We start from the raw sequence: 25,116 nt of genomic DNA on the forward strand, positions 1-25,116 counted from the left end.
GACTTTTGTGACACAACTTCATCCACATCATAGCTTAAGACAAACAGGCGTAGGTTTAAAATCCTGTTTCAAGATCACTAATTTTCAGTGCATCTTTGCTTTGTACAAGCCTTGGAACATCTGAAAGCTCCCTGAAGAGTTTTCAGCATCAAAACATTATTGCTTTGGTTCTGTTTCAGACACACAGAAGTATAGCACATTATCACGTATTTTTGTTAGTTATCACAGAAGGTCAGAACAGGAATTAACATTTCACAAGCAAACAAAAGCTTCTCTCTAGTTCAAGTGCAGAACAGGAAACTTCTAAGTGCTCCATTTACATTAGGATCCAGATATTTATTTTAACTCAATCCAGATCTTCCATAGTAAAATTATAAATGTAAAAATTACACAATAAAATATTCTGTTTTGTTGAAAAAGAAAGACATATTGGCTAGCAGCATGCAAAGACCATGCATTGTCAAGCAAACACAAAATAAAAGTGTAATAAATAACTGCTCAAAGCCCACTTAAAAACCTTAAGACAACAAAAGGGGGTCCATGACAAGGTGTTCACAGCTCTGAACAGGAAGAATGACATTGTCAAGTAGATTGAGCTATTAAAGTCAGGTAGATGGTTGTCAAATGACATGACAACAGCTGGTTTGGCTGGAGGTACACAGCAGCCCCTCCTTTGGGTTCCGCTGGATGTTCACAGATATCGTCTTTTCACAGAGAGGTAGTTGTAGCACACTGTTCTTTAAGTTCCTGCTCTTTATCCGCTCCAGCTCGTTTGCTGTGTCTGACATCCGCTCAGAAAAAAGCTTTAGGTTGCCCAGCGAAGAGGCCTGGTTTGTGTTGCCGCTGGAGCTTATACACATTTTCCATGTTGACTTCTCCTGTACTTTTACACTGGAAAAGGACAGACTGTTTTGAGGATCAATAATGTATTTAGTGCTGCCATGAATCTGCGAACCTAGGCAAAGGCTCATTAACTTTAGGCTTTCAACTACATCCCCTGCACTTCTAGACGATAACTGCGTTGAGTTTCCAGATCCAGCGCATCTCCGAGTAGAGCCTGAAGTGGTGTTGGTGCCACCGCCAGAGCTACCAGAGGGACTCCCCCCACTTTTGTTGTTGTCACTTGGGCTCGTTTTGTCTACCCCTCCATTTCCGTTACTTGGTTTGCTTTGCCCGCCGCCATCTCCTTGGCTGCCAGGTGGCCCTTCACTGCTATCCCTCCTGTGCCAGGAGTATGTGAAGCCACTGTCTTTGTCCAGGCGTCTCCTACTTTCCGAGTCATCATCGCTTGTTTCTGAGCTACTGCAACTAGAGCCTCGTCCCTGGCTTTTCCTCCGGTGATAACGTTTGTGCACGGTGCTAGGTGAAGCAATATTCATTTTTAACCTGCTGAGCTTTGGGGGTAAGTTCTCATCCATGTCAAACTCATCATCTGACTCACCCTCTTCAAAGATCTGATTGAGGACCGGTGCACTCTTTCTTGAAGTAAGACGGTTTGTAACTGAAGGCTTACGGCGCAGAACAACTTGAGTGGAAAGAGAAATGGGTTTCTTATCTTCTTCATCTTCCTCCTCATCTTCTTCTACTCTGAACAAGCACTTCCGGCCACTTGTAGTGGGTTTTAAGCTCACCGATGGGACTGCTGAAAGTGCTGGTCCAGCTAATTCAGGGATGTCTTCTTTCTTTGCTGACTCACCAAGGGCCTTGCTTCTGTGGCCATTGAGAACGTTCTCAGCTGTGCGAGCTGGTGACTGAGGAACAGTTGCATGGGAGAGAGGAGAAGCTGTGAGGTCATCCTCCAGATCTTGGGGTACGTCAATTTTTGTTGGCCACGATTGCCTACATAAACAGTTATACAAAAAAAAAAGTGAGATCATGACAAGCATTTCAGAACACATAAGAAGAGGTAAAATCTGCATGAGAGAAGCACATGTGCTGCCACACAGATTAGCTGCTGAGTGATATGTTTGTAAATAATGGCATGGAGTAACTGAAGGAAAGGAAACAGAATCTGCCTTGCTTTACAGACACTGTTATTGGACAGGAACGTTCTATACAAAAGCAGAGCTTAGAAACTATGTTGGTTATTGTCAAATGAAATCTTAAAGATTTCAATGCTCTCAGAAAACGAAGCAATAAAAAACTCTAATTGCGTCTCAAAGATAATCTGGAGTAGGTACAGCACCACCAATACCTAGAGGAAGACACAAGCTGCTTCAAACACAACTTAAGACAGTATTGCAAACAACTTTTAATCTGAAGCTTCTGTTATTCTTTTTTTTACTCAGTATTCTTAATATAAAAATTAGGCCAGAATTAGCATGAGTGAGACCAAAAAGCTGAGTCAGAAGAAGCACTCTTTCATTTTCAGTAAGTCTCACTCAGACCTTTTAATTTTAAGTACACACATTTATTTGTCCTTAGCTAAGCAACTGAAATAAAACAGCTGCATGAATTCAGGACTTGAGCTGGTTAAGACTCCAACACTTGACTAAACTGTAAATTCAAGTTCGAAATGCCTGACCACATCCTAGCATCAGCTCAAATTAAAATGGAAGAAACACTTGAGAGTCAATCAGTTTAACAGCAGCTGCTGTCCTGTATACTCTCTAAGCTGGTATCTCCTGATTTGTGCTTTAAATTCTAATATATATTGCAATTTCCCCATAATGCACACAGGGTAAATGAACAAAAAAATTACCAGTCTATTTTGATAGCCTAATCCAAAATATCTATGGACTAAGACCTTAACACTAAGTAATTCTTCAATTGCTTCACTCAGCATAAGAACCATTGTCTTGTGGGAAAGAAGGAACTGTTTCTGACCTCACAAAGAGTTACCTTTAATTTTCAAAAGTTTTCTCATCATTTACCTTAAATACTCTAGCATATGCTTGAAAGGCTGTAGCAGAGACCTCTGTTCATACAGGGCTAGCATATTCCCAACAATACTTTGGGTGTGCCAAAAGAAAGGGCTACAAGACTGTGTGGACCAGTTTAGAAGCAAGGTATAGGAGGAAAGTGGGAGAGGAAGCAGAGGGCATTTCACACCAAGTGTGACCCTAGATATGTTTGGACAGCCTGAATATGAAGACAGGAGGATCGTACTAGCCTCCTGATCTCTGCTGTGTTAAGAGGTCAAGCTGAATAAACAAGAAGAGGTCAGAAACCTCTTTGCTATTCTTATTTTGAAGATGTTAAGCGTTTACAGTTAATAGAAGCACCTGTGCTAAGGCAGCATTTGCTCAGGGCTCCCCCTGGATAGGCTGGAGAGAAAAGGACCCTGAAGCCTGAGATGCCTGTCTTCACAGGGAACACCTGACAGCTACCTTCCCAACTGTATCAGCTCTAAAGAAGTCAACATTAAACTCACCAAGCCTAACTGCAGACTTGGTTTGGAAGTGCTAGCTTCAGTTTTGCTTAACAAACCAGCGACACAAAAATCCACCAGGGTCCCCTAACAGCAGGACCTGGCTGTTAACACACTCATGTGACCTTGTATAGTCTGTTTCTCTAAGAGGAGCCACACAGGCTCCTTCCTATGTTGTTGGGAGCTGCTGGTGCCCTACCACTAGTGAACAGCTCTGCCTGGAGGGAAGTCACACAACCAACAGCTCAAACTCAAGCTGTCCACACAAGAAGTGAAGCTTAGGCTGTGGTTCTCCTTAGTTTGACACTGGCATCCTCCCTTAGGCCCTAGCTGACTCCAGCAACATTGGGAACTGCTGACCTAGTTCTCTGATGACTTGTGCTATGCTGGGTATTTTAAACACAAGCCACCATCTGTGATTAACAAATAGGACTTAAATAAATTAGAAACATAACGACAGAAGTGACAGGAAATGAAGAGCTAAAGCTTTCAAGAACTTACTATGCTTTAAGAACAGACTGGTTTGTCAGCAAAAAAAAACCCATAAAGGTGAGTTCTGTGGCTGTCACAACAAAGGGTAAATACAAGACTGTAGTTTCCAGGCAATAAGCCTCCTCACTCTAGCATGTTTGTCTCTCATAGCAGCCCATGTTTGCCACACTTCTCTTCTCCCTCTCCCATTCTTCTCAGTAGGCCAGAAGGGACAATATGTGCCTATTATAATTCCTATGAAAGGATTTCACATGGGACCTTGGAATGAACAAACTACTTTCTGCATCCTGCAGACACATTAACAGCACTTAAGGTAGGCAGCAACTCTAAATATCAGCACAAGTACTTAATATTCTTCTCTCATTAAAGAGATTAGCTACTATCAATTGTCAGTATTGCTAACAGTTACCAATAATATTTTACCAAAACCTGAAAGGCAACTTTTAAAGACTCTAGAGGTTAAGCAAAAAAAAAAAAAAAAAAAAAAAGAATGGCAGTGCCTCAGCACAATGTCCATCTTCACTGGAAAGGTTATCGAGTTGGGTCAATAAAGATTTTTTTCAATACTAGCAGATCTCTTGTAAAGAGTCTAACACTTAGGAAATTAAAACCAAAATGTTTAAGAAAAGTAACTTTTCAAAATGTATATCCTCCCTCCAGTATCAGCATGCAGGTAGAAACTACACTTGTCACCTTCTGTTTGCTTTGGTTTTTTTAAAGCCTATGCCACCTGAAAATATGGGATGCTTAGCTAACTGGGTGCAGAGCAAATAGACTTGGTGAACATACCACTACCACCAGATGCCAGAAGCCCACTTCCCCCCTTTTGTTTTACTGTGTCACGAGCTAAAGCTTTGAAAGCTCTCAAGGAACCTTACTACAACATGTGGGGTTTTCCTCAATCATGTTTTTGTCAAACTGGGGGGGAAATAAATACATACATACATACATACATACATAAATAAATAAATAAATACAAAAAAAAAAACCAACCCAACCACTGCAGTCTTTAAATGAGCAATTAAAGCAATTAAACTGTTTCCCCTAGACAAGAGGCATATCAACTGACATTAAAAGAACATAACCTACAGACATTTGCTCTAAGCTTGAATTAGGGGATGTTTGGCCCATTAAAGATCAAAGCTAACAGCAGAACATCAAATTCAGAGTGTTTTCTTATTTGTAACTAATTCTCCATGAACATGTTTATGGATTATGCAACTAATTTTTTCCCCCCCCCACACACAATCTGTATGAGGAACTGAAGGTCAATGAGCATGCCCTATCCTAGCAGATATAAAAACTTACTGCTTCAGATACAGATTTCAAACTGATATGGCATTTCCTGAAAATGGCAGGAATTGAAAAACATTGTAAGTAGCTGATTTCTGAACAGCTTCTGAAGGGTCTGCAGCACTTCAAAGACATTTCAAATTTGAAATGAGTAAGTTGTTTTGTTCAAAAACACCCAAGTGCTTAAGCAATTCTCATAAGCCAGGTTAAAAATTTACATTCTAAAATTCTCACCTGAACTGAGCTTTGATGTTGCTAGGGCTTGCAGATCTGGTCTGAATCTCTTTCTCTTGTTTTTCTCGCAGAATCCTTTCAGCTAGTAAGAAGTAAGTAGCCGTGATGTGGTTGTACTTGTTAGTTTCCAGTGCCCTGAGGAAAGCACAAAACATGAAATAAACCATACATCAACAGGCCCTAAAAGCTGGACATGCATCTCTCACAATTTGCAGTACTTCTCCTAGCAGGAAGAGAGCCTAAAGCTGAACTGCTTACTTTTGATGTTTTGACAAACATGTCTTGGTTTTATTAAAAAGCCAGCAGGTCTGGTAAAATTTCAGCTACAGCTGGACGAGGACATCCTCTTAGTAGAAGCAGCAGCACGGATTTCAAAAAGCTGTTTAATTTTACTCAAAATGGCAACTTACTGCAGGAATCAAACGCTGTTCCAACACATTTTCGTTAAGTTTTTCCCAAGGTTGCATCTACTTTATTTCTCATCCTAGAATATCTTATCTCAGAGCATGATTGCAGTATTTTGTTTGTTAACTGAATGGCTTGGCGTTTACACACCAGGGTACTCAGGTTAGAATCATAGAATCAGTCAGGGTTGGAAGGGACCACAAGGATCATCCAGTTCCAACCCCCCCATGGTGGGGGGACCATGGGCAGGGACACCTCACACTACATCAGGCTGGCCAGAGCCTCATCCAGCCTGGCCTTAAACACCTCCAGGGATGGGGCCTCAACCACCTCCCTGGACAACCCATTCCAGGCTCTCACCACTCTCATGGGGAAGAACTTCTTCCTCACGTCCAGTCTGAATCTCCCCACTTCCAGCTTCATTCCATTCCCCCTAGTCCTATCACTCCCTGATAGCCTAAAAAGTCCCTCCCCAGCTTTCTTGTAGGTCCCCTTCAGATACTGGAAGGCCACAATAAGATCACCTCAGAGCCTTCTCGGCTCCAGACTGAACAGCCCCAACTCTTTCAGTCTGTCCTCATAGGAGAGGAGCTCCAGCCCTCTGATCATCCTGGTGGCCCTTCTCTGGACACCTTCCAGCATGTCCATATCCCTCTTGTAAGAGGGGCTCCAGAACTGGATGCAGTACTGCAGGTGGGGTCTCACCAGAGCTGAGCAGAGGGGGAGAATCACCTCCCTTGACCTGCTGGCCACATTTCTGATGCAGCCCAGGCTCTGGTTGGCTTTCTGGGCTGCAAGTGCACACTGACAGCTCATGTTGAGTTTCTCCTCCACCAGCACCCCCAAGTCCCTCTCCTCAGGGCTGCTTTCCAGCCAGGTTCTTGTAACATTCTTCAACGAACACCAACAAGGTGTCCAAGCAGCCTGCAGACATGGTGCTCAGGGACACAGTTTAGTGTTGACCCTTCAGCACTGGGTCAAGGGTTGGACTGGATGATGTTGGAGGGCCCTTCCACCCAGCTATATTCCGTGATACAACGCACAAAAAACCTGCACATAGCAAATGGACAACTTACTCCACTATCGTATCTCGGTCTGCAATATCGCCGAGAACCATTCGCTGTATTATGCTGTTGTGTTCCTCCTCAGACAGATTCTTGTATGATACAAGAGGAATATTATACTTTGTTGCAGGAGATGGGTCGACTCCTTGGAGCCAGGCATGGTTTTCAATCTCTTCCAAAGATGCCCTTCGCTTTGGGTCTCTCTGCAACATCCGTGTAATGAGGCTGTAAATGAAAACCAAACCTGAACAAAACGCACTCCTGTTTAAAACCAGCCACGCTGAGAGCAACAGCAGGAAGAAATGTTCAGCCATCAGCCCACAGAGATCTTTACAAGTCTCTACAGGAAAGAATTATTTCTTTTCAAACACATTCCAAATACCGCTGCAAAGACTGAAAGTAAAATAAATTACCATTGGATACAAAAGAAAAGTAATGATAAAGTCTACATAATTAATTGGCTTACTAATGGGGATATAGAGTAGAGGCACAAACAGTTTTTCCTCTTTTCTTCTTCTCTCTCTCATCCATGGCCTTGCCAGAGTATCTCTGTTTTGACTACTGTGTGAGGTAATGGGGAAGAAGGAGGGAGTGAGGGAGGAGGTGAATTATCTGGTCCCCCTGGAGCCACCCAGGAGAGTCTGAGGAGTTTGTGCTGTTTATAAATTGTAAATATATATATAAAAAAAATATATTTTGTACATACTTGTTGCATTTTATATTTCTAGAGTTTCGTTTGCTTGTAAATATAGCTTCCATCCCAACCTGAACTATAGTCTGGCCATTTTATTTTGGGGCTAGTTCTCCAAATTAGGGGTGGGGGAGGATAATTTCAACCCACCACATAGGACAGGGTCACAGATGGCCTACAGGCTAGTCTGCAAAATAACAGAAATATAGTTTTCCGTTAGTGCTGTTGTCAACAGCAACATGGAATGGCAAGATAAGCAGAAATATTTTATTTTTAAATAGCTATTAGAGATTTGATTCTTCAGTATCCCTGGGATGTTACTGAGTGTTTACAAGTGCTGGAAAGGAAGTGCATAAATTCCCTGAAGTAAACAGAGAAAGAAGACCGAATTAGCACAGCATATTGCTCCAACATGTGGGATGGAAGTTCTGCAGTTCTCACACAACTGCACTAACTGTACTACACTGTGCCACTGCAAACTGCAAGGCCACACAAATGGAAACACAGCTTTTTTTTGTTTATTATTTGACTGTGAGACGATGTATGGAATTAGAAACAGAGCTTAAAAGATTGTTACACATGTACTTAGTAGCTGTGATCTCTGCCTTTGCTAAAAGGAAAAGCAGAGTGAGAAGCTGGAGCCCTGATTTTATTTACTTTTAATACTACAACAGGACAGCAACTAACTATATATACACAAATGTACCATATGTGCCTCCTACTTTACACTTACTTATGCATCCCAAGCAGGAAGTTTAAACATTCCCAGAGCTTTCTCCCTAAGCAAATCTAACCTGTAGAGAACTTGGTAACTGATCATAGATTGTTGATGCATCATGTAGAGAAAGTCGACAACAAATGAGAATTAGCCAACATATTAAGTGAAAGGCTGCAAAAAAGGTTTCTGATTTTAGACCAGCATGCAGCATCTCAAGAGATTTGATGCAATTCCCTGATAAGAGCTCTCTTTTAAACCTCTTCCTGTATTTGTATTTTAAACCTTTTCCTGTATGTAAAGCTCTTCAAGTGTTTAAGAGCACTGATAGCAGTTTTTCCATGTTACTGGGAATGCTAGATATTAATGACAAGAAAACCAGCTATGGCATCCTGCTATGCATTAGATTCCTGGACTATATGCATGGCAGGTGAAGAAAGGAATGATCATTATGACCACAGCATTAAAAAATTTCATTCTGTGTCAAATAACAGAATCTTAGATGCTGCTCTAGTGTTTTTGACTGGACCAAATGCATTTTTTAAACATCCATACAAGGCATCTGAACTTTCAATCCTGAAAATTAAAAGATACTCTGTTGCAGATTCAGAAATTTGGCCAAGCTCTGTAAAATGGTCTAAGTGATTCATTAAAAGGACTGAAGAGGTCATTAACCAATAGAGAAATACTGGATTAAGGGGAAAAAAAAAAAGCTGCAGTGAAGACTGCAGAAAAACAACACATCAAAATGAGTCATGATTCCCATGTGATATATGGTAATTGCAAACAGGATATTTTTTTTCCCCTGGACTGCCTAGAATGTTGATTTGGAGTTGCAGTTGCAGCATGAGGTGAGCAAAACTTGCTGTGATAGGTTTTGACAACTTGAATTTTGATCAGAAATCGACAGGAATCACTAAATTTATAAACTCTTGCCAAACAATACTCTAAGCAACAATTTGTCCTGCAAGACTGGTAGCCAAAGCCAAGTCAGTAGTAAGCAGCTTCTTCAATAGTTTATGAAATGTGTGACAACTGAGACACAAAAAGATGCATTATATAAAAATCAAAAGTTTCACAGAAGTGTGGAGGAAAAAAAAAAACGTACTGGCAAAAAAATTATGGGATTAATCTTTAGTAAGAAGAGACAGAATAAAATTTTATAAAGGGAAAAAAAAAAAAAGGCAAGTAATACTACTGCCCAAGAAACTACTCCATGGATGTGAAGAAACAGCTAAGTTTAACTAAGCTAAAAGAACTAAGCAAAAGCAGTAGGCATAACATCGTATTAACAGGCAAGGAGAATTTCTCAGGCTGTTCATATGGTATAGGCAACCCTTCCCCCAAGGTACTGAGAATCCACTTCTGCAAACACTTCCCAGTTCTTTAGTACTCTACTTACTCTTTACATTCTTTTGACACATGAGGTGGCACTGTGTATTTGCAGTCCATTATCATAGTCAGAGTTTCACTGTCATTTGCTTCTTGAAATGGTGGTTGTCCACAAACCAACATGAAGAGGATGACCCCTAAACTCCAGATATCTGAAAATATATAGTATATAGGTTAAAATAACTGCAGAGGAAATGGACATCTTCACCATCAAAACTGTGCAATACACTTGAGATAGATACAGGAGTAATTGCTGCACTCTTGAGTTTTACTTATGGAATTTGCAATTGTGCTGAGGTACAAAATATTGTAGGTTCCATTGCTTGACAGCTTTTGTTGTTTTAGAGGAAAAAAATAATCAGAATTCATGACTTCAAGGATGCGTAACAATTTGCTGTCGAAGATGTCACGCGTTTCAAACTGTTAGATAAAGCTGAAGATAAGCTGGTCACTCAGAATTCAGTATCGTTTTCTTCACTGCTAGACAAAGATGATCGAAGGGATTTGTATTAAGAGCACATTCCACAATATTGTTTATATGTTGCTCCATGAAGCAGAGAAATTACAAAGACCCTTAATTCTGTGAGGCTGAACTAGATATTCAGTAGTGTTGCTTTAAAAAAAATTCTTTGCTACTTCTAACAGTAAATAATAAGTCATTCAGGTAAAAACACCTTCTTACACCAATCATACTATGAACTGTGAAGTGGTTTAGCTTTTTTAAGAAACATTCAAACACAACAATTGGCAATGATCTCTACTGCACACTTGCTTATTTCCCAATGAAATGATATACCAAAAGAGTAAAAATCAGTACTGCTGGACATGGAGCCCTTTTGTTGGTTCCTACTTCCTGTAAAAGGTAATACTTAGTTCAAAACTTTTCTAGGCAAACTGTTTCAGTCTCACTGCATGCAATGCAGGATGCTTGAATATTGAGCAATACTTCAGATTGAATAAAATTAAATAAGTAACTCCAATATGCAGTTAGAGAAAAGGCCATGCTTTGAAAATTACAGTGACAATGTGGAGTTCTGCACTCCAGCACTTCACAGATCTGTACACAGCAAAACCAAACAGCTGAACAGTGGGAAATAATGGAAGAGGGGAGAGCAGTTGTCAGCTCCTGTAAGAAGTAGAGCACACCAAGTGTGTCCTGGAAGTGGTTGTGAAAAGGAACCACACCAAGTGGTTTCTGCGGCCTACTCAAAATATCTGATGTATATTTAAAGCTGAAGGATGGCTACAATTTTATTTAATAGTGTAAATCACACACATTCATCTCTATAACCATTACTCGTTCTGCCAGTTACAACCTCTTGGTCATATGGTTTAGCTGACAGAGGAAGAGGAACACTACAGGGTAATTTCCTGCAGAGCTCTAATTTGCAGTAAATACATGCTGTTAACTTGGACAGTTATCTGATTTCTGTTATGCTCACCCTCAACCCTGAAAGTGCTGAGCAGTTAGAGGTCAGTACACCGCATCAGGCATACCTGCAAATGCAACATGATTATTCACATGTTTAAGATTCAAGTAAGTGCATTAACACTTTGATAGCCTAATGCCAGAAAGTCGAATGTTCTGGAGCACAGGATTTAAAAGAATCTCACACAACTCAGAGGTAATTTCACCTGAGAGGTAGAGCTTCAATTTTGTAAACATACTTGCATCTTTGCCCTACTGTTTATTCTGAAAGTGACCAAAACCTTTGGTGCATTTTCTCTCCCACCACGCAACAGATTGCAAAAGCTGAGTTTTTGCAAGCACATAAAAACATGTGAACTTATGTACTCATATTAAGTGATCTTTTGGATATTAATGGCCTCCTAGAGTTTCACCTTTGCCTACAATTTAATTTGTGGTACGATCTACCCTAGTATTCTAGTTGATACTCCCCCCAAAATAAAATGCTTCATGCACCCTTTCAGTATGAATTATTTTAGATGAGTTCATATAACAGCACATTGTAGGTATTCTGGAAAAGTAAAGCATGATGCAGCACAGCAAGAATTAAAATAACATTGATAGTGTAAACACACAGAACTTGAATGCTCTATTCAGACCAGCACAAGGTTTAAACCACTCAGCTATAAACCACAATTATTTTTTACCCACACCAAACAGTGTCAAGGATGGTAAGTGTGAAGGAAGTGATAAAAAAAGCTAACGGAAAACAGGAAGCTTTAAACAAACTTTCAAAGTAACTTCATCTGAAATACACAAAACCTGAAAGAATAATGGAAAAATGGAACTAGCTGTGTCAGAACTGGATTATTCACTGGTATTTCAAACCACTGCAATTATTCAGCCAACAGCTGTATGAAATCCTCAACAACATAAGAACAGCAATTGCCAACAGTATCTTGCCCTTCCCCGTCTCACACTGGCACATTTCTAACACACAAACAACACTGTACGTAATAAAAATTAGGATCTTGCTGACAGATCTCTCTCTAAAAAGCAGTCATTTCAGAGCAAATCCTGTGGGCTTTTCATTATAAAATTTTGCATGTTTTGAAGCCACTTATAGCTTGACTTAGGAAATATTACCTATGTGAGAGGATATCACCCCCTCTACTTATTTGTACATCTCTCTTTTAAACTTAAACAGGTAGCCTACACTCCCAACATGCAAGTAAATTTAAGCATTTTGGTTTGTAAGCCTTCAACATAACCCAAATCCCAAAGTTTAGAATCTGAAGTCTTCAGAGCAGATATTCCAAAACAATGAGTTAATACCCACATATTTTGAAACATTTAAAATATTAGTTAAATGACACTGGAGTACATATATAAGCAACGTTAATGCACGTACCTAATTTATTAATTTTAAGCCTTTTTTTTATACATTAAAAAAAAAAAAAAAATCAATCCTATATCTGCACTTTCCACTCTTCTCTATTGGAGATTCATAGCTGCATATTGTGCAGTTAAATTCAGAAAACATGCTGCAAAACAATTAGAAATAAAAATGCTTTCTTTCCTTTAAAGATACATTTTTGTTCAGTCATTTAATGCAATAACCATGGCTCATTTTGGAAAAGGCTTGCTTTCCAAAATAGTGTCACATCTGACTGACAGAGGTAAGCATGGCTCTCTTTGGAAAATTAGTGAAGAATCAGGTTATTTTACTATAGTACTTATTTACCAGATTTTAATTTGCCTGAGCAATACACAAAGCCACACACAGGAATGTTCCTTACCATACTGGTTTGTGCTGCCAGAATCAGTGCTGCTCTGTTATTCTTTCCTATTAATAACGTGGAAAGTCATCTTTCCTCTGGATCAAGTGCTTCAGTCAGTACATGCTGCCCAGCACTCTTGTACTGAGTGCTGCCCACTCAGCTGCTACCCTCCCACAGCAAAGTTCTGCTCACATACAAGGTGTAGCAAAAAGGGGGATAACTGCTTCTGCTGGGAAGATGACTTTAAAAAGCAGAGCACATTGATCATTCATTTCTAAATCCTGAAGAGTGCTCTTATCCTGTTATAAAAATGGGTTTCACTCAAACAGAAAAGGCCTCAGTCAAGGTCTAGTGACCTGACTTGGTCAAAAGCATTAACTTTGACAAAACAAAGATAGATGCTGGAACTGCAATAAAATAAGCACCTGATACTTCATCAAAGCCAAGTTTCTAGATAGAAGTAGCATCTCTTATTAGACAAGCTAATAAATCGAGAAAGGGAGAAGAAGAATAACTTGAAAGTTTAAAGGAGAAGTTTTTCTTTAGATCTCCACACACTTACAAAACCATACTTTTTCTTTTCTTCTTAAACAAAGGCAGCCCTTATAGTATGTTTTAAATTTGGTATACCTTATGTCAGCTCAGGAGAAATAGAACCTGAGACAGTTTTCTGTTTTCACATATTATTAAAAGCAAAGACAGTATCTATTTACATTTTTAACCCATTCACTAACTGATTCACTAAAGGGTTGCACAAGTTCCAGAGTAAAAAAAAAACCAAACCCAAGCCAACAACAAAAAACAAACCACAAAGAAGAATGCAGAACTGCATGGACAGGATCAGAAAGCAAAGCAAGACTGCTTTATGTGAGACCTGTTAAATAGGCTATGCTATGAAAAAACAAAACAAAATAACACAACACAAACCCCTACAAAACAAATGAATCTCACCTTCAGTTCAATGCAAATATGATTTGACACAGAACATGCACAGTAAAGAACTTTGCTCCATCTTCACCCTTCTGGAATACCTCATTTTAAGATAATACATTAGCTATGTTAATAATATATTAGCTGCGTTAATGCTCAAAAACCCCAAAACAAACAAAAAAAGCAACAAGCACATCCAAACTCAAGTTTTAGACAAAACTTGTAGATATTGTAATTGATTTACTACTGGATGGTTTAATCAGATAAAGAAGTGGGTTTTGTAAGCAAAACTCCTTGGCTTGGAGCAATGACTGAGCACACGTTTTCAGCTGCGTTCCCCCTTAAGCTCAGAGCTCAGGTGCCAGTGCCAATTCTAGATCTGAAATTCCTGACTGAGGGAACAAAGGGAAGACAAGGCTTGCACAAACCCACCTTTAAACAACTTATTTTTCACAATTTCAAGTTTTTTACCACTTTTAGTAGTTAGCAGTTGATGGCTTTATGGAAACTGCTTACTTCTCTCCTTCCTTCCCAAGGGTCACATAATTTGCTTTCTTCAGAAAACAGACGATAAAGTAGAGTTTAGGCTTAGCATGCTTCATGCATTTAGCATGCTTATTACCTGTCCAATTTCAAATGATTACAGTAAAGAAAGGTACATCTGTATACTGCAGTAGCCAAAACCAAAGCCTTTTTCAAAAGCACAGTGAGGATGATGATGCAATTTAGCCTTTAAATTGGGTACTAGTAATTTCAAATTGTCACTGCTCTAACAAGAATAAAAGACATTAGGACTTCTAAAAGCACTAGCAGAGAATATTTTATTATTTTTATAGCCATTAAATAGTGTTGATCAGGAAAGGGCTGTTCAGGCAGGATTCCCAGAACCATGACAACCAGGGCTGTGTATATGCAACTTCCTTACATAACATGAAGTCACTGCCATAGAAACCAAACTACGTCACTAGCTGTGGATGCTATGCCTGCCTTAAAAACAGGGCAGGCAAACATCTGTTATGTTCAAGTTTGTACACTGCACAAAGGATATCCATATTCATCTGCTTAACCACTGAGCTGGGCTTCAGCATTTCAGGAGCCATTAATTTCTTTTCTAAAAGTTCCCAGTTTACTCCTAAAATAAGCACTACAAGTTTCAGAAAGCTGCTATTTCTGTGACACTGGGGATCCTTATAGCTCAAGTTTTGCTCTGATTTCTACCATTCCTCAGGATTCAGGCCCATGACACATTTTACATATGCTATGGGAATTTGTGATTTCAGGCAGCTAAAATCCATGCTTGTTTTGGAATAGACATATTTGCATTTAACTACATCATGTAATTTGAGACTGCTTATTAAATTCATTTAATTTAGGCCTTGGTGGGGGAAAAGTTGGAATTTTTTCCCCCTCAATTGTAGAGCTGTGTAACTTTACAGCGTATATTGCTCTGCTGATAAGCACATCTTTCTACAGCAAGTCTGCTGATTTTGAAGTGATTTTGCGATGTGAGCAAATTCAGACAGGTTTTAACATTTCTCACAGCAATGTTTAACAGCTGAGCATTAGTTACCTTGTAATGCAAGCCACTCACAACACAAACTTCCTGTTACCTCTGTAAAATGTTTACATATTATCTGTGATTCTGCCATTGCAGAGGTCATCACAGACCGTAGATAAATGAAGGATGAAAATGGACCTCAGTTTCCAGCATAATGGGCAATTACTCTAAATGCCAGCTTAAGACATTAAAGAGAATGGCATCACCACTGTGATGCTGCTAGACCTCTTCAGGGCAGACTTCTAGAATAAAGCCCAACCCATAGAAACCTGTTGAATACAAGCTTTGAAAGAGGCTCAATCCATCAGCACTTCAATATCAAATTCTGTGAAGAGGTAAGTAGGAAATCTAACTTAAATATCAACATCTCTGCATGCTGGCCTTGTTCAATGTTTGGCAGCACCTGGGTAATACTTGAAGACAGTTGTTTTAAGCTTAGACACAAAACCCCATCACAAATTACTTTACTTGGATTGGAATTTTGAGATTGAACCTCCATTGAGCTCAGGCCAATAACACATGACAGCATGCTTGCTACCTGATGAAATTTAAGATCCTAATCACAGCCTAGGCTAAGGAAAACAGAAGGAACACTCACACTTATAGCATAGCTTCAAACAGTTGTCTGAAGAAACGAAACAGTTTAAGAGTAAAAATCTACATGACAAGTCCAACAGACTTCTGTTAGAAACAGTGATGAAAAATTGCATACCACAGTATAAAATAAAAGCTGGTATACTACCAAATTGTTTGGATGGTGCCTTTCATATTGTTGTTACACTTGTGCTTCAAAATGAGAGCAAGACAAGTATTTACAGGCCTGTATAAGCTAAAAAGCTTAAGGCTGCAACCATTGCATAAAACGTCAGTAGTGAGTATTGAATGATTCCAGCACTTCCAGGTGTCACAAGTATTTTTGAGCTACCATGTGCACAGACTGCTGGCAAGTCTAGAAGATGCTCAAACTGGACTGTAGGTAAAGACTAAAGATTACTTTCCATAGATACTTGATTTTTAGCTGATTGAACTATTATTCCATTTAAAATTTTTTAACGAAAAAGGCTATGAATATATTTGTGTACTGAACTCTCTAGTTTTCAGATAGCTACTGTCTGTTAACTCAGGGTTGATTTTTTTTTTTTATTGTTTTCTGTTTGCTTTTTGGGATTTATTTTTCCCTTGCAGAAGGCTGAGGAAGAGATCATCCACAATGAATGCCAACATTTTCAAAATTAACAGGTGGAATTGAGCTTTCTCCTTGTTTTAAAGCACTACAAATCTACTAGAATTGCTACTAGAACATCTTTTTGTTAGGATAAATCTCTTCTTTCTTCCATCCCTTTCTAAAAAAAAAGAGCATAAATAGCAAATAGCATTTACTGAATTATTGTCATAATTAGCTTATCTGTGATGAAACAGTCTGTTCTGTATGTGTTAATTTGACTCAGACAAGGTCATCAGTACCTAGTCATACCTTCAGAAGCAATTGCTATTTTCATTCCATCTGGCAACTAGTACTTGCTGTTCTTAATTTTTTCAGGAACTCTTGCATCTCAAATTCCAGTAAGGATATTTAACAGAACACACCACCATGGAAAAGTCTTGCTGAACAAAGCCCTTTATTCCAGAATAGCCTGGTTTACTCTGCTTCATCAATTCAAAAGTTACTGAATCTAGGTTAAAACCACAAATAAACTACACTTTTTCTGTGTGAATTCCAATACTACTACTCCAGAACATAATTAACCAGGATGAAAACCACTATTAGCTATATGCAGAAGTTCTCTAACACATGTTCTCAAAAATCATTGGACAAAGTCTACAGCACATAGTTTATGTACATGTTTCACTGCAGGCTTTTGGTCCTTTGCTGTGTATCAATCCTACAGGCCATTTGCTCCTACTATCTAAGAAATCCTTCCTATTTTCTGGTAAATTGTCTTTCCCTAAAGGTTTTAGTTGTAGAATGTATAATTTGCATACAAAGCTTAATACAGCTTTACACATGAATGCAAAACCTGAGCATTGTTTTTTAACAAAGTGGCACACCACTCAATTAGGTCCCACCAGATCTGCATTGCCAAATTAGTCAGCCATGAGCTGAACACAAGAAATCTGAGTCTTTGTTTGCAAGATACATGGAATTAATATTCCTGGCTGTGGAGATGTTTTTATCATAATGAAATCTTGCTCCACAACAGCAATTAGAAATATTATGAAAACAGTTCTCCCATGAACACAGCCAGATGACTAAGAAACATCCCTGTACTTAGAGAAGTTCCAGTTTAGCTGATACAGTAGTAACTGAAAAGTACCTTGACAGCTTCTCCTCTGCAATTTCACTTGCATAAATCACTCTTTGCTTCACCCAGCAGTTTACTACTGAATGCGTTAGACTTGTATGTAAAGTGATCCAGAAGGGAACATAAGTTCCAGAACATATCTGCCAGCACACAATTACTGAGAAATCATCAGGATCACAGAATCACAGAATTATTGAGGCTGGAATACACCTCTGAGATCATCAAGCCCACCCTATGACCTAACACCACCACACTGACTAGGACCATGTCACTAAGTGCCACATGCAATCTTTCCTTAAACACCTCCAGGAGCAGGGACTCCACCACCCCCCTGGGCAGTCCATTCCAGTGTCTAATTACCCTTTCCGTGAGGAAGTGCTTCCTAACATCCAACCTAAACCTTCTCTGGTGCAGCTTCAGGCCATACCCTTCTGTTTTGTCTCAAGTCGCCTGGGAGAAGGGCCTGACCCCCACCTTAATACAACTTCATTACAACAGCCCTGTTGTATCAAGACTTCACACCCTCAGTTTGAGGAATTAGAAGTATTTTCTTGTCAGTAATTAGACTGAGGGGAAAAGAACAGAATCAAAGGATAGCACACTATGTAAAAATTGGACTCATTAAAAATAAATTTTACTTCCTGCATACAAATTGCTATGGAACATAATTTTTTTTTTTTAATGTGGCACGGATATTCTCAAGGCTGAAACTTTCTAAAAGCATTCTACAACTGATTCATTACATTTGTCACTTCTAAAAGTGTAAAAAAACCTCATTTATGATAATTTTTCAAATCTGACTCAGTTTTTCTAGCAGTGTAAGATAACACAGCAGGAAGAAGGCACTACACAGGGGAGTGCAGCACAGAAATACCCAAGGTACTTGGCAGCATTCCTTCTGTTTCACTTAAAGCATTTAAATCTGAAATGCAGAGCATAATATTCTCCTAAAAACGAACTAGCAATGATACTTGATGAATTTCAGTCAAATCAATTTATCTCATACATGAAGGTGAAGACAAGTGAGCTAGACTGAGCTGATCTAACCCAAAGTTACTAACTTGAAAGAGGGGCAGGTCAAACAATCTTCCTCCACAACTCTAGTCCAAGCTGTATCCTCCCTTCACCTCCTTTAACAAGCTCTTCAGCTCAATGCTAACAGAACAAACAGCTCTGCTATCCTGGCAGCAGCCTGCAGAAGAGATTACAGTTCTGTCAAGTGAGCTGATAAAATGGTCAGCCATGCAACACAGTGCAGCACTTGAGAAGGGTACCTCTGCACCAATGCAAATGAAACAAAAGACTGCCAGAGCAGCTAAATATTACACACCTGGGCTTTCTTCACCTTTAGATCTTCAAGCTCATTCATCTAATCCTAAATCTTCTAAAGCGTTGCAGTACAACATTAGAAAGGGAGACTTTCAAAACAAAACAGTGAAAAGCTTTTGTAGGACTTCTTGCTCTTCATTTCTTCCACATTTGTCTATAATCTGATTTTGAGCATACTGAAACTCCAAATAGCTGTCAGGTTCAATACTATGTATGGTTTGCAAGTATCTTACCACTTTTTTTAAAGCTCAAATCTGTCAAATCTTATATTCAGCATTTTTACAGGGTAAAAGGTTATGTACATACCCATGGGCCATTATGCTCACATTACTCATCGTTTGTGAATTAAGTGCTCTACACATGCAGAAACATCAAAACTAGCTCCACACAGGCCAGATAGTGTCATTGGGACTACTTAGCTCTATGCACAAGCACCAAGTAAACATGGCTGAAGCTTTGAAAGACCAAACACAGTCCAGCAACACCATACGCAAGTAAGAAGCCCTTGCAAATGCTTGATGCAAGAACAAAACAAAATTTGGGATCACCCCAACAGAGACAAAGTGAGTCTAAAAGCAGCATCATCATCTTAGGCAAGTGAAAGGGATGCAAGACAAATCCTCCATTTCCTTTAAATTAAAAAAAAAAAAAAGTGACTAGATAATTCACACATACATTCATTACTATCTTACTATATTGACAGAAAATACCCAGGTCTCAGCTGTGCAAGAAAACCAGCATCTTAACTACTAAAGCATTGGATGTTTTCCAAGTGGCTGGTCTCTGTAACTTCCAAGAAGGCAGCAAGCTGGATTTGGATTTGAGTAGCACTGTGCCACAGTAACTGGGATATTCTTGTTAGTCACATCTTCTATGAGGAACATCTTGCCACTCTTGGTATTGCTGTGACAACAGACTGCAATGCTAAACAACTGTGATAGCACCTATTGAGCCTGTGCTCAATTGTGTTAAATACACCAATACCAATCTTACAATCCAATTTTGCCATTTCTTACTCCCTCAAGGATGAATTCACTCTGCAAATGTTTCCATGCATCTACAAAAATCACATAGAGAATATCCAGGTACAATAATCAAAAAGCTATCAGAAGTGTCAATGTTCTCCAGAATCACTGTAGCCTACACAGCACATAACTTTGTAGAGATGCCAGGCAGTTAAAATAGAACTTGCTCTCCTCTGAAGAAGAAAAAAAAAAAAAAAAATCAACTAGTCTAAAAAAGTGCAATTAAACTTTTCACCTGGAAAGAGGCGATTTCTATTTATTTAGTGATCCAATCTCTACTGAAGCTTGCAGACTAACAAAGTATTACCAGAAGCATGCTTCATTCTTTCTCAGCTGTAGTTACCCACATTTGAATACTGCTGGAGTCTGCTGAATTACACCACTGCTCTAGACTGAACCACCTGATTTAAAATGATATGCCCATTTATGAAATTAACTTGATGTGCAACAACAGTCTTCTCACTTTGCTGTGACAATAATAGATTTTAATAAAGTATGAAAAAAATCTCATGGGAAAAGACAAGCAACAAAACTTACTGTCTAACTCATCCAGTTTTTTTAAAAGCCCTGGGAAAATATCATGTATGATCACCACCCAATAGTCCTCTTGCATCATTGTAACTACAGATGTAAACAAAAACAGGAAATGGGAGACCTAAACTAACTAGGATCTTTTCAAGTGAAAAAACTTTTAAGTAGCATCAGAAAGGGAAGATGAATCCCTTAACCAGCTGGAACAGTTATATTTTCATAATGCAAGCTTTTCAATTACTTAAACATATAACTTAATGGAAGGCTTGCCCTGAATATTTAACCTCTTTGTAGCATGAAAATGCAAAGTCTTTTATATACCCATGATTCATAAGACACATAAAAGCCATGTTTGTGGCAAAGCTTTTTACCAAAAAAAAAGAAACCCATCATATAGCCTGATCAAATAATTTATCTTGCAATAATTTTTGCAAATACTAAAAAAGGATATACAAAAACATGCATAGGGTTTTAAAAATATTACAAGGTACAAGTACCTTAATGTGCACAGACTATAAACAAGGGAATCCTTTTAATTTGTCATTTTAGTAAATTGAGCTGGTTTTCAAGTGGTTGGATAATCAAAGTGGGAGGACTATATAGTTGGCACTGGAGGAATCATGACCTGCTTTCTCATAAGCAAGTAGCTTTTAGATTGGTTCAGCTATAACATAAAACTCTTTGCCTTTGTCAGTCATTATTATTGCAATATTAATAGATCTATTTGCCCAACAGCTAAATGAGTTCAGAGCATTTCACCACTATTTCAAGCTACACCCTGCACGTTACTAGCATCAAAACGTGACTGTAATTTCTCTCTTGAAAACGTTTGAATTTACACCCTTCTTAATCCACAAGTCTGACCTCATCTTAGCATGAAATTTTACTTCTAAAGGGTAAGAAAAGTTTGCACAAGCTGATTTCTCAGCTGCATAATTAAATTTCCTACACATACTTTTGAGGTGTCATATTCAAGGCTCCATTTGAGGGAAGGAGGGTTTTACAGAACTCCTTAATTTTTACTGATTTTTTTTTTCTCTCCCCAATCTTGGCATTTAAAATACACGAATCATATTTAGAGAATTTATATAGTGCATTTTACTTTTTTTTACCCAGTTTAGAAAATCCAGACTCTTCAAGGTCATTGTCTTATTGGCTACTCGTAGTAAATGTTGATACTTTCACTCTACCTATTGCATTGACAGTACTTTGTAATGCACCACAAAAATCTCTGAAGCTAGGAAAATTGTGCCACTAAAAAAAAATTAGAATACAAGCACTGCAATCTGTCAGCTAGGACAGGAGAAGTTCTAGCATCCAGTAATTGAGACCACTGAAGTGGTATTAAATATTTTCAGAAATAGAACTTCACTGGCATTTTAAAGCATTTTTCTAGTGTTTGTCCTGTTCAGTCTACTCTGTATTAGCCAGATCTCCTTCTCTGTCAATTCACTTAACCATTTTCTTCTAGTACTCTTCAGAAATTTACCTACCTAATCACTTAAAGTCCTCTAAGAAGCATTTTATATGATGCCACCATTCTTATATTCATCATTAAGAGATCCAAAGTGCACTTTGTTAACTATATAATTCAATTCAGACCATCTGGTCATAATGTTCTTAATGCCCCCATGCCCCCTCCCCATTAATCCCCATAAACCTTCTTTTATCTAAGCATCTTCAGTTTGATTGCACAGCAATATCAAAACATCATTTTTTTGCTCATTCTCCAAAATTTGACTACTACTCCAGTTTTCAAGAAATAATTCACCTAAGGCACTGTATAGAATATTTAACAAATTAACTTTTCTATCTAGGTTCAAAGGCTGTTGCAATCACTTACACACACTTCAGGAAATTCTCAAAATATATAGAAGCACACAGAAGAACTCAGGAGTCTGAATCTCTAGTTTGCCACTAATAAAACCAGAACCAACTCATTGAAAACATTTCACCTGATACCAAATCATTTTGTCAAGCATCACTGTATCAACATGGATTTGCAAAATCACACATAGCATAGAGAGCTAAAATTCCTAATTAGAGCACTTTAAAAAGTACTTTCAAATCCAGAAAACCAACAGTGAAGTAACTATTCAAAGTTAAAGCCATAAAATGAGAAATATTTAAGCAAAGACCATACAAGGACAAATACACACATTGCATCCACATGTGTGTGAACAGAAAAATTACAATGTGTACTACTGCATTGTTTCATAGAAAAAGTATTTTAAAGCAATTCTGAGAATCTCATTCAAACAGAACTGCTCTAACATTAACTCATGCAGGTTATCATTTTATTTTCTGTCAGTTAGCTGGCTTCCTTAAAACAAAAAAACAGTGGTACACAGCATCATGGTATTTAAGTTTAGGTTACTAGTTGAATTTAAAGAGGACATACCCACTGCTGGTGCATCATACTCATCCCCAAGTAAAATTTCAGGAGCAGAATACGCAAGAGATCCACAGCTTGTGGTGAGCTTCTTTCCAGGCTGAAATTTATTACTGAAGCCAAAATCAGTCAATTTCACGAGGCCTTGTTTTTCAAAGAAGACAACATTCTCTGGTTTTAAGTCTCTGTGAACTACATGCAGCTTATGGCAGTATGATATAGCATGAACTATTTGAGCAAAATACTTTTTTGCCAGATCTTCATTCAGACCTTCTTCGTGTTTCATGATGTAATCAAACATATCTCCACCATCACCTAGCTCTAAGATAAGGTACAGCTTAGTCTGGGTGTCAATCACTTCATACAGTCGTACTATATTGGGATGCTGCACTAATTTCATGCATCTAACTTCTTGGAAAAGATGTCCAGTGGCTAAAGTGTCCAATTTGGTCTTGTCAATTACTTTTACTGCTACTTTTTCACCTGTAAAGACATGCCGAGCAAGTTTGACCACAGCAAAATGGCCTCTGCCCAAAGTCTTATCCAAGTCATATAATCCTGCAATTTTTCCATCATATCCTCGTTTGAAGCCTGCCATTCTGTTTCAGAAGACAGAGTATTTAAGCTCTTTGGAAACGTGATCCTTTCATATAAGAGTATCTGATGCAAATAAATAGTCCATTGTCATTGCCAAGGGTACCTAAAAACAAAGAGACAAGATTAGGTATTTGTATAAAAACAAGCAAAATTATTATCCTCAAATGCTCCTGAAGTTACATTGGCATATTACTACATATTACTTGTGAAATTCTTTAGAGTTTTCTGCAAAGGGTTTGATAAACCATGCTGTAGGTAACAAACCCATTTCTGAAATCACACTATCAGTAGGGTTGAAGAAAGTGAATTTCAACAGTGTAATCATGAAAATTTCTCTGAAAAATCAGTGGCATTCATGTTCTCAAAGATAGAAACCTTGCAAGAAATACTTGAAGAAGTCAGTCTTTTGAGGACTAACAAAGCTGAAATCTGTAACTTTTCCAGCTACACTAGGAATCAGCTGAGTAGCACAGCATATTGACAAAAAGGAACATGCCTCATTTTTCTTGATTTTAGCATATTCCTTCATGTTGCAGCATGATACAACTCTAATACAAAGTTCTAATAGAATGATATTGGATTTTTACATTCTCCCTTTTAACAGCTTCCTGTTCAAGGAAACCCAAACTGACATACAAGACTTAATTTTGTTCCTCTAATTAGGTTGAACATTATGAATCAATACTGTAATTACAACAAATGAACACAGCTTTATAGGCTGAAATTAAACATTTGGGTTGGATGTATTCTTACTGATAAATAAAATGTCTTGTTAAACTGGTGATAAAAAGTTTGGATGTAGGCTCTGTATGCTCAACAGTCCTGCAAATGAGTCACAAGAAGGGGAAGAAGAATGGGAAGGGGAGTGAATTCAAGAGTTCAATTTACTTGTGCTGAACTCCTGCTTACCAGTTAAAGTGGCATTTAAGCAAACAAGATCCAGCATACAAAATGTTTCATATTCAAGCCTGGTTTTGAAGGTCTTATGTCCCATTGACATAGTCTTTGGGAAGCTTTGTGTGGGCAAAACATTTTACTGCATCTTTGACTTAGATTGAGGTTTAAATAAAAATCTGTAGCTATCAAAAAGCTAAGCATTTTCCCCACTATATGTGCAAAGTAGCTAGAAATATGAAAATTAGATGGTTTATTGCCAACTCAACAAAATAGTGAAAACATAGCACTTTAGAATATATATATTCACAGGTTCAAAACTGAACTTCAAAAAGAATCTTTGAAAAGGAAGCTGGCAAACAAACAGCTCGTTTTTTTTCTGAAGTTGAAATGTAAGCATTAGATTAAAAACACTCCCTGCTAAACAAGTTATTTCACAGGCAGTGAAACTAATAAATCTGGTTTCATATGGATTCAATTACAAGGTTGGGGGTCCTATGAGGATTCTCTTATGTTTAACAAGCTCACCTTACTGCATCTCTCTGCTGGAGCCATGGTATAGCCTCTTCCGTATCCAGCTGTCCACTTCAACGAATCCCATGGGAATTCAGTTTGAGACCTCCACCTCTGTAAAATTTGAATTAAATCAATCAACTTGTCAAACCTCACAACTCAGACAAGGAACAGGTTAAGCATAACCACCATATAAATA

General features: G+C 38.4%; 1 protein-coding gene across 1 annotated transcript; it reads right to left on the reverse strand.

Annotated features, from left to right (window-relative positions):
- Positions 1 to 16: 16 nt before the first annotated feature.
- SNRK (SNF related kinase) lies at positions 17 to 24,962 on the reverse strand. The gene is made up of 6 exons (XM_054384745.1): positions 24,933 to 24,962; positions 22,923 to 23,613; positions 9,667 to 9,808; positions 6,871 to 7,083; positions 5,390 to 5,524; positions 17 to 1,839 (listed from the first exon to the last, which is right to left on the reverse strand). The coding sequence occupies exons 2-6, from the start codon at positions 23,509 to 23,511 to the stop codon at positions 621 to 623; spliced, it is 2,298 nt and encodes a 765-aa protein (XP_054240720.1). The 5' UTR covers positions 23,512 to 23,613; positions 24,933 to 24,962; the 3' UTR covers positions 17 to 620.
- Positions 24,963 to 25,116: the final 154 nt, after the last annotated feature.

The sequence above is a fragment of the Indicator indicator genome, chromosome 11 (assembly GCF_027791375.1).
Source record: "Indicator indicator isolate 239-I01 chromosome 11, UM_Iind_1.1, whole genome shotgun sequence".
NCBI classification, from domain to species: Eukaryota; Metazoa; Chordata; class Aves; order Piciformes; family Indicatoridae; genus Indicator; species Indicator indicator.

Excerpts from the sequence above, each read along its gene's own strand:
- SNRK (XM_054384745.1), bottom strand. The coding sequence starts at position 23,511 with ATGGCAGGCTTCAAACGAGGATATGATGGAAAAATTGCAGGATTATAT. Across the intron at positions 7,084-9,666 it reads GTGTCAAAAGAATGTAAAGA|CCTCATTACACGGATGTTGC; the intron begins GTAAGTAGAGTA and ends TTTCATTTACAG. Across the intron at positions 5,525-6,870 it reads GACCGAGATACGATAGTGGA|GGCACTGGAAACTAACAAGT; the intron begins GTAAGTTGTCCA and ends TGCTTTCCTCAG.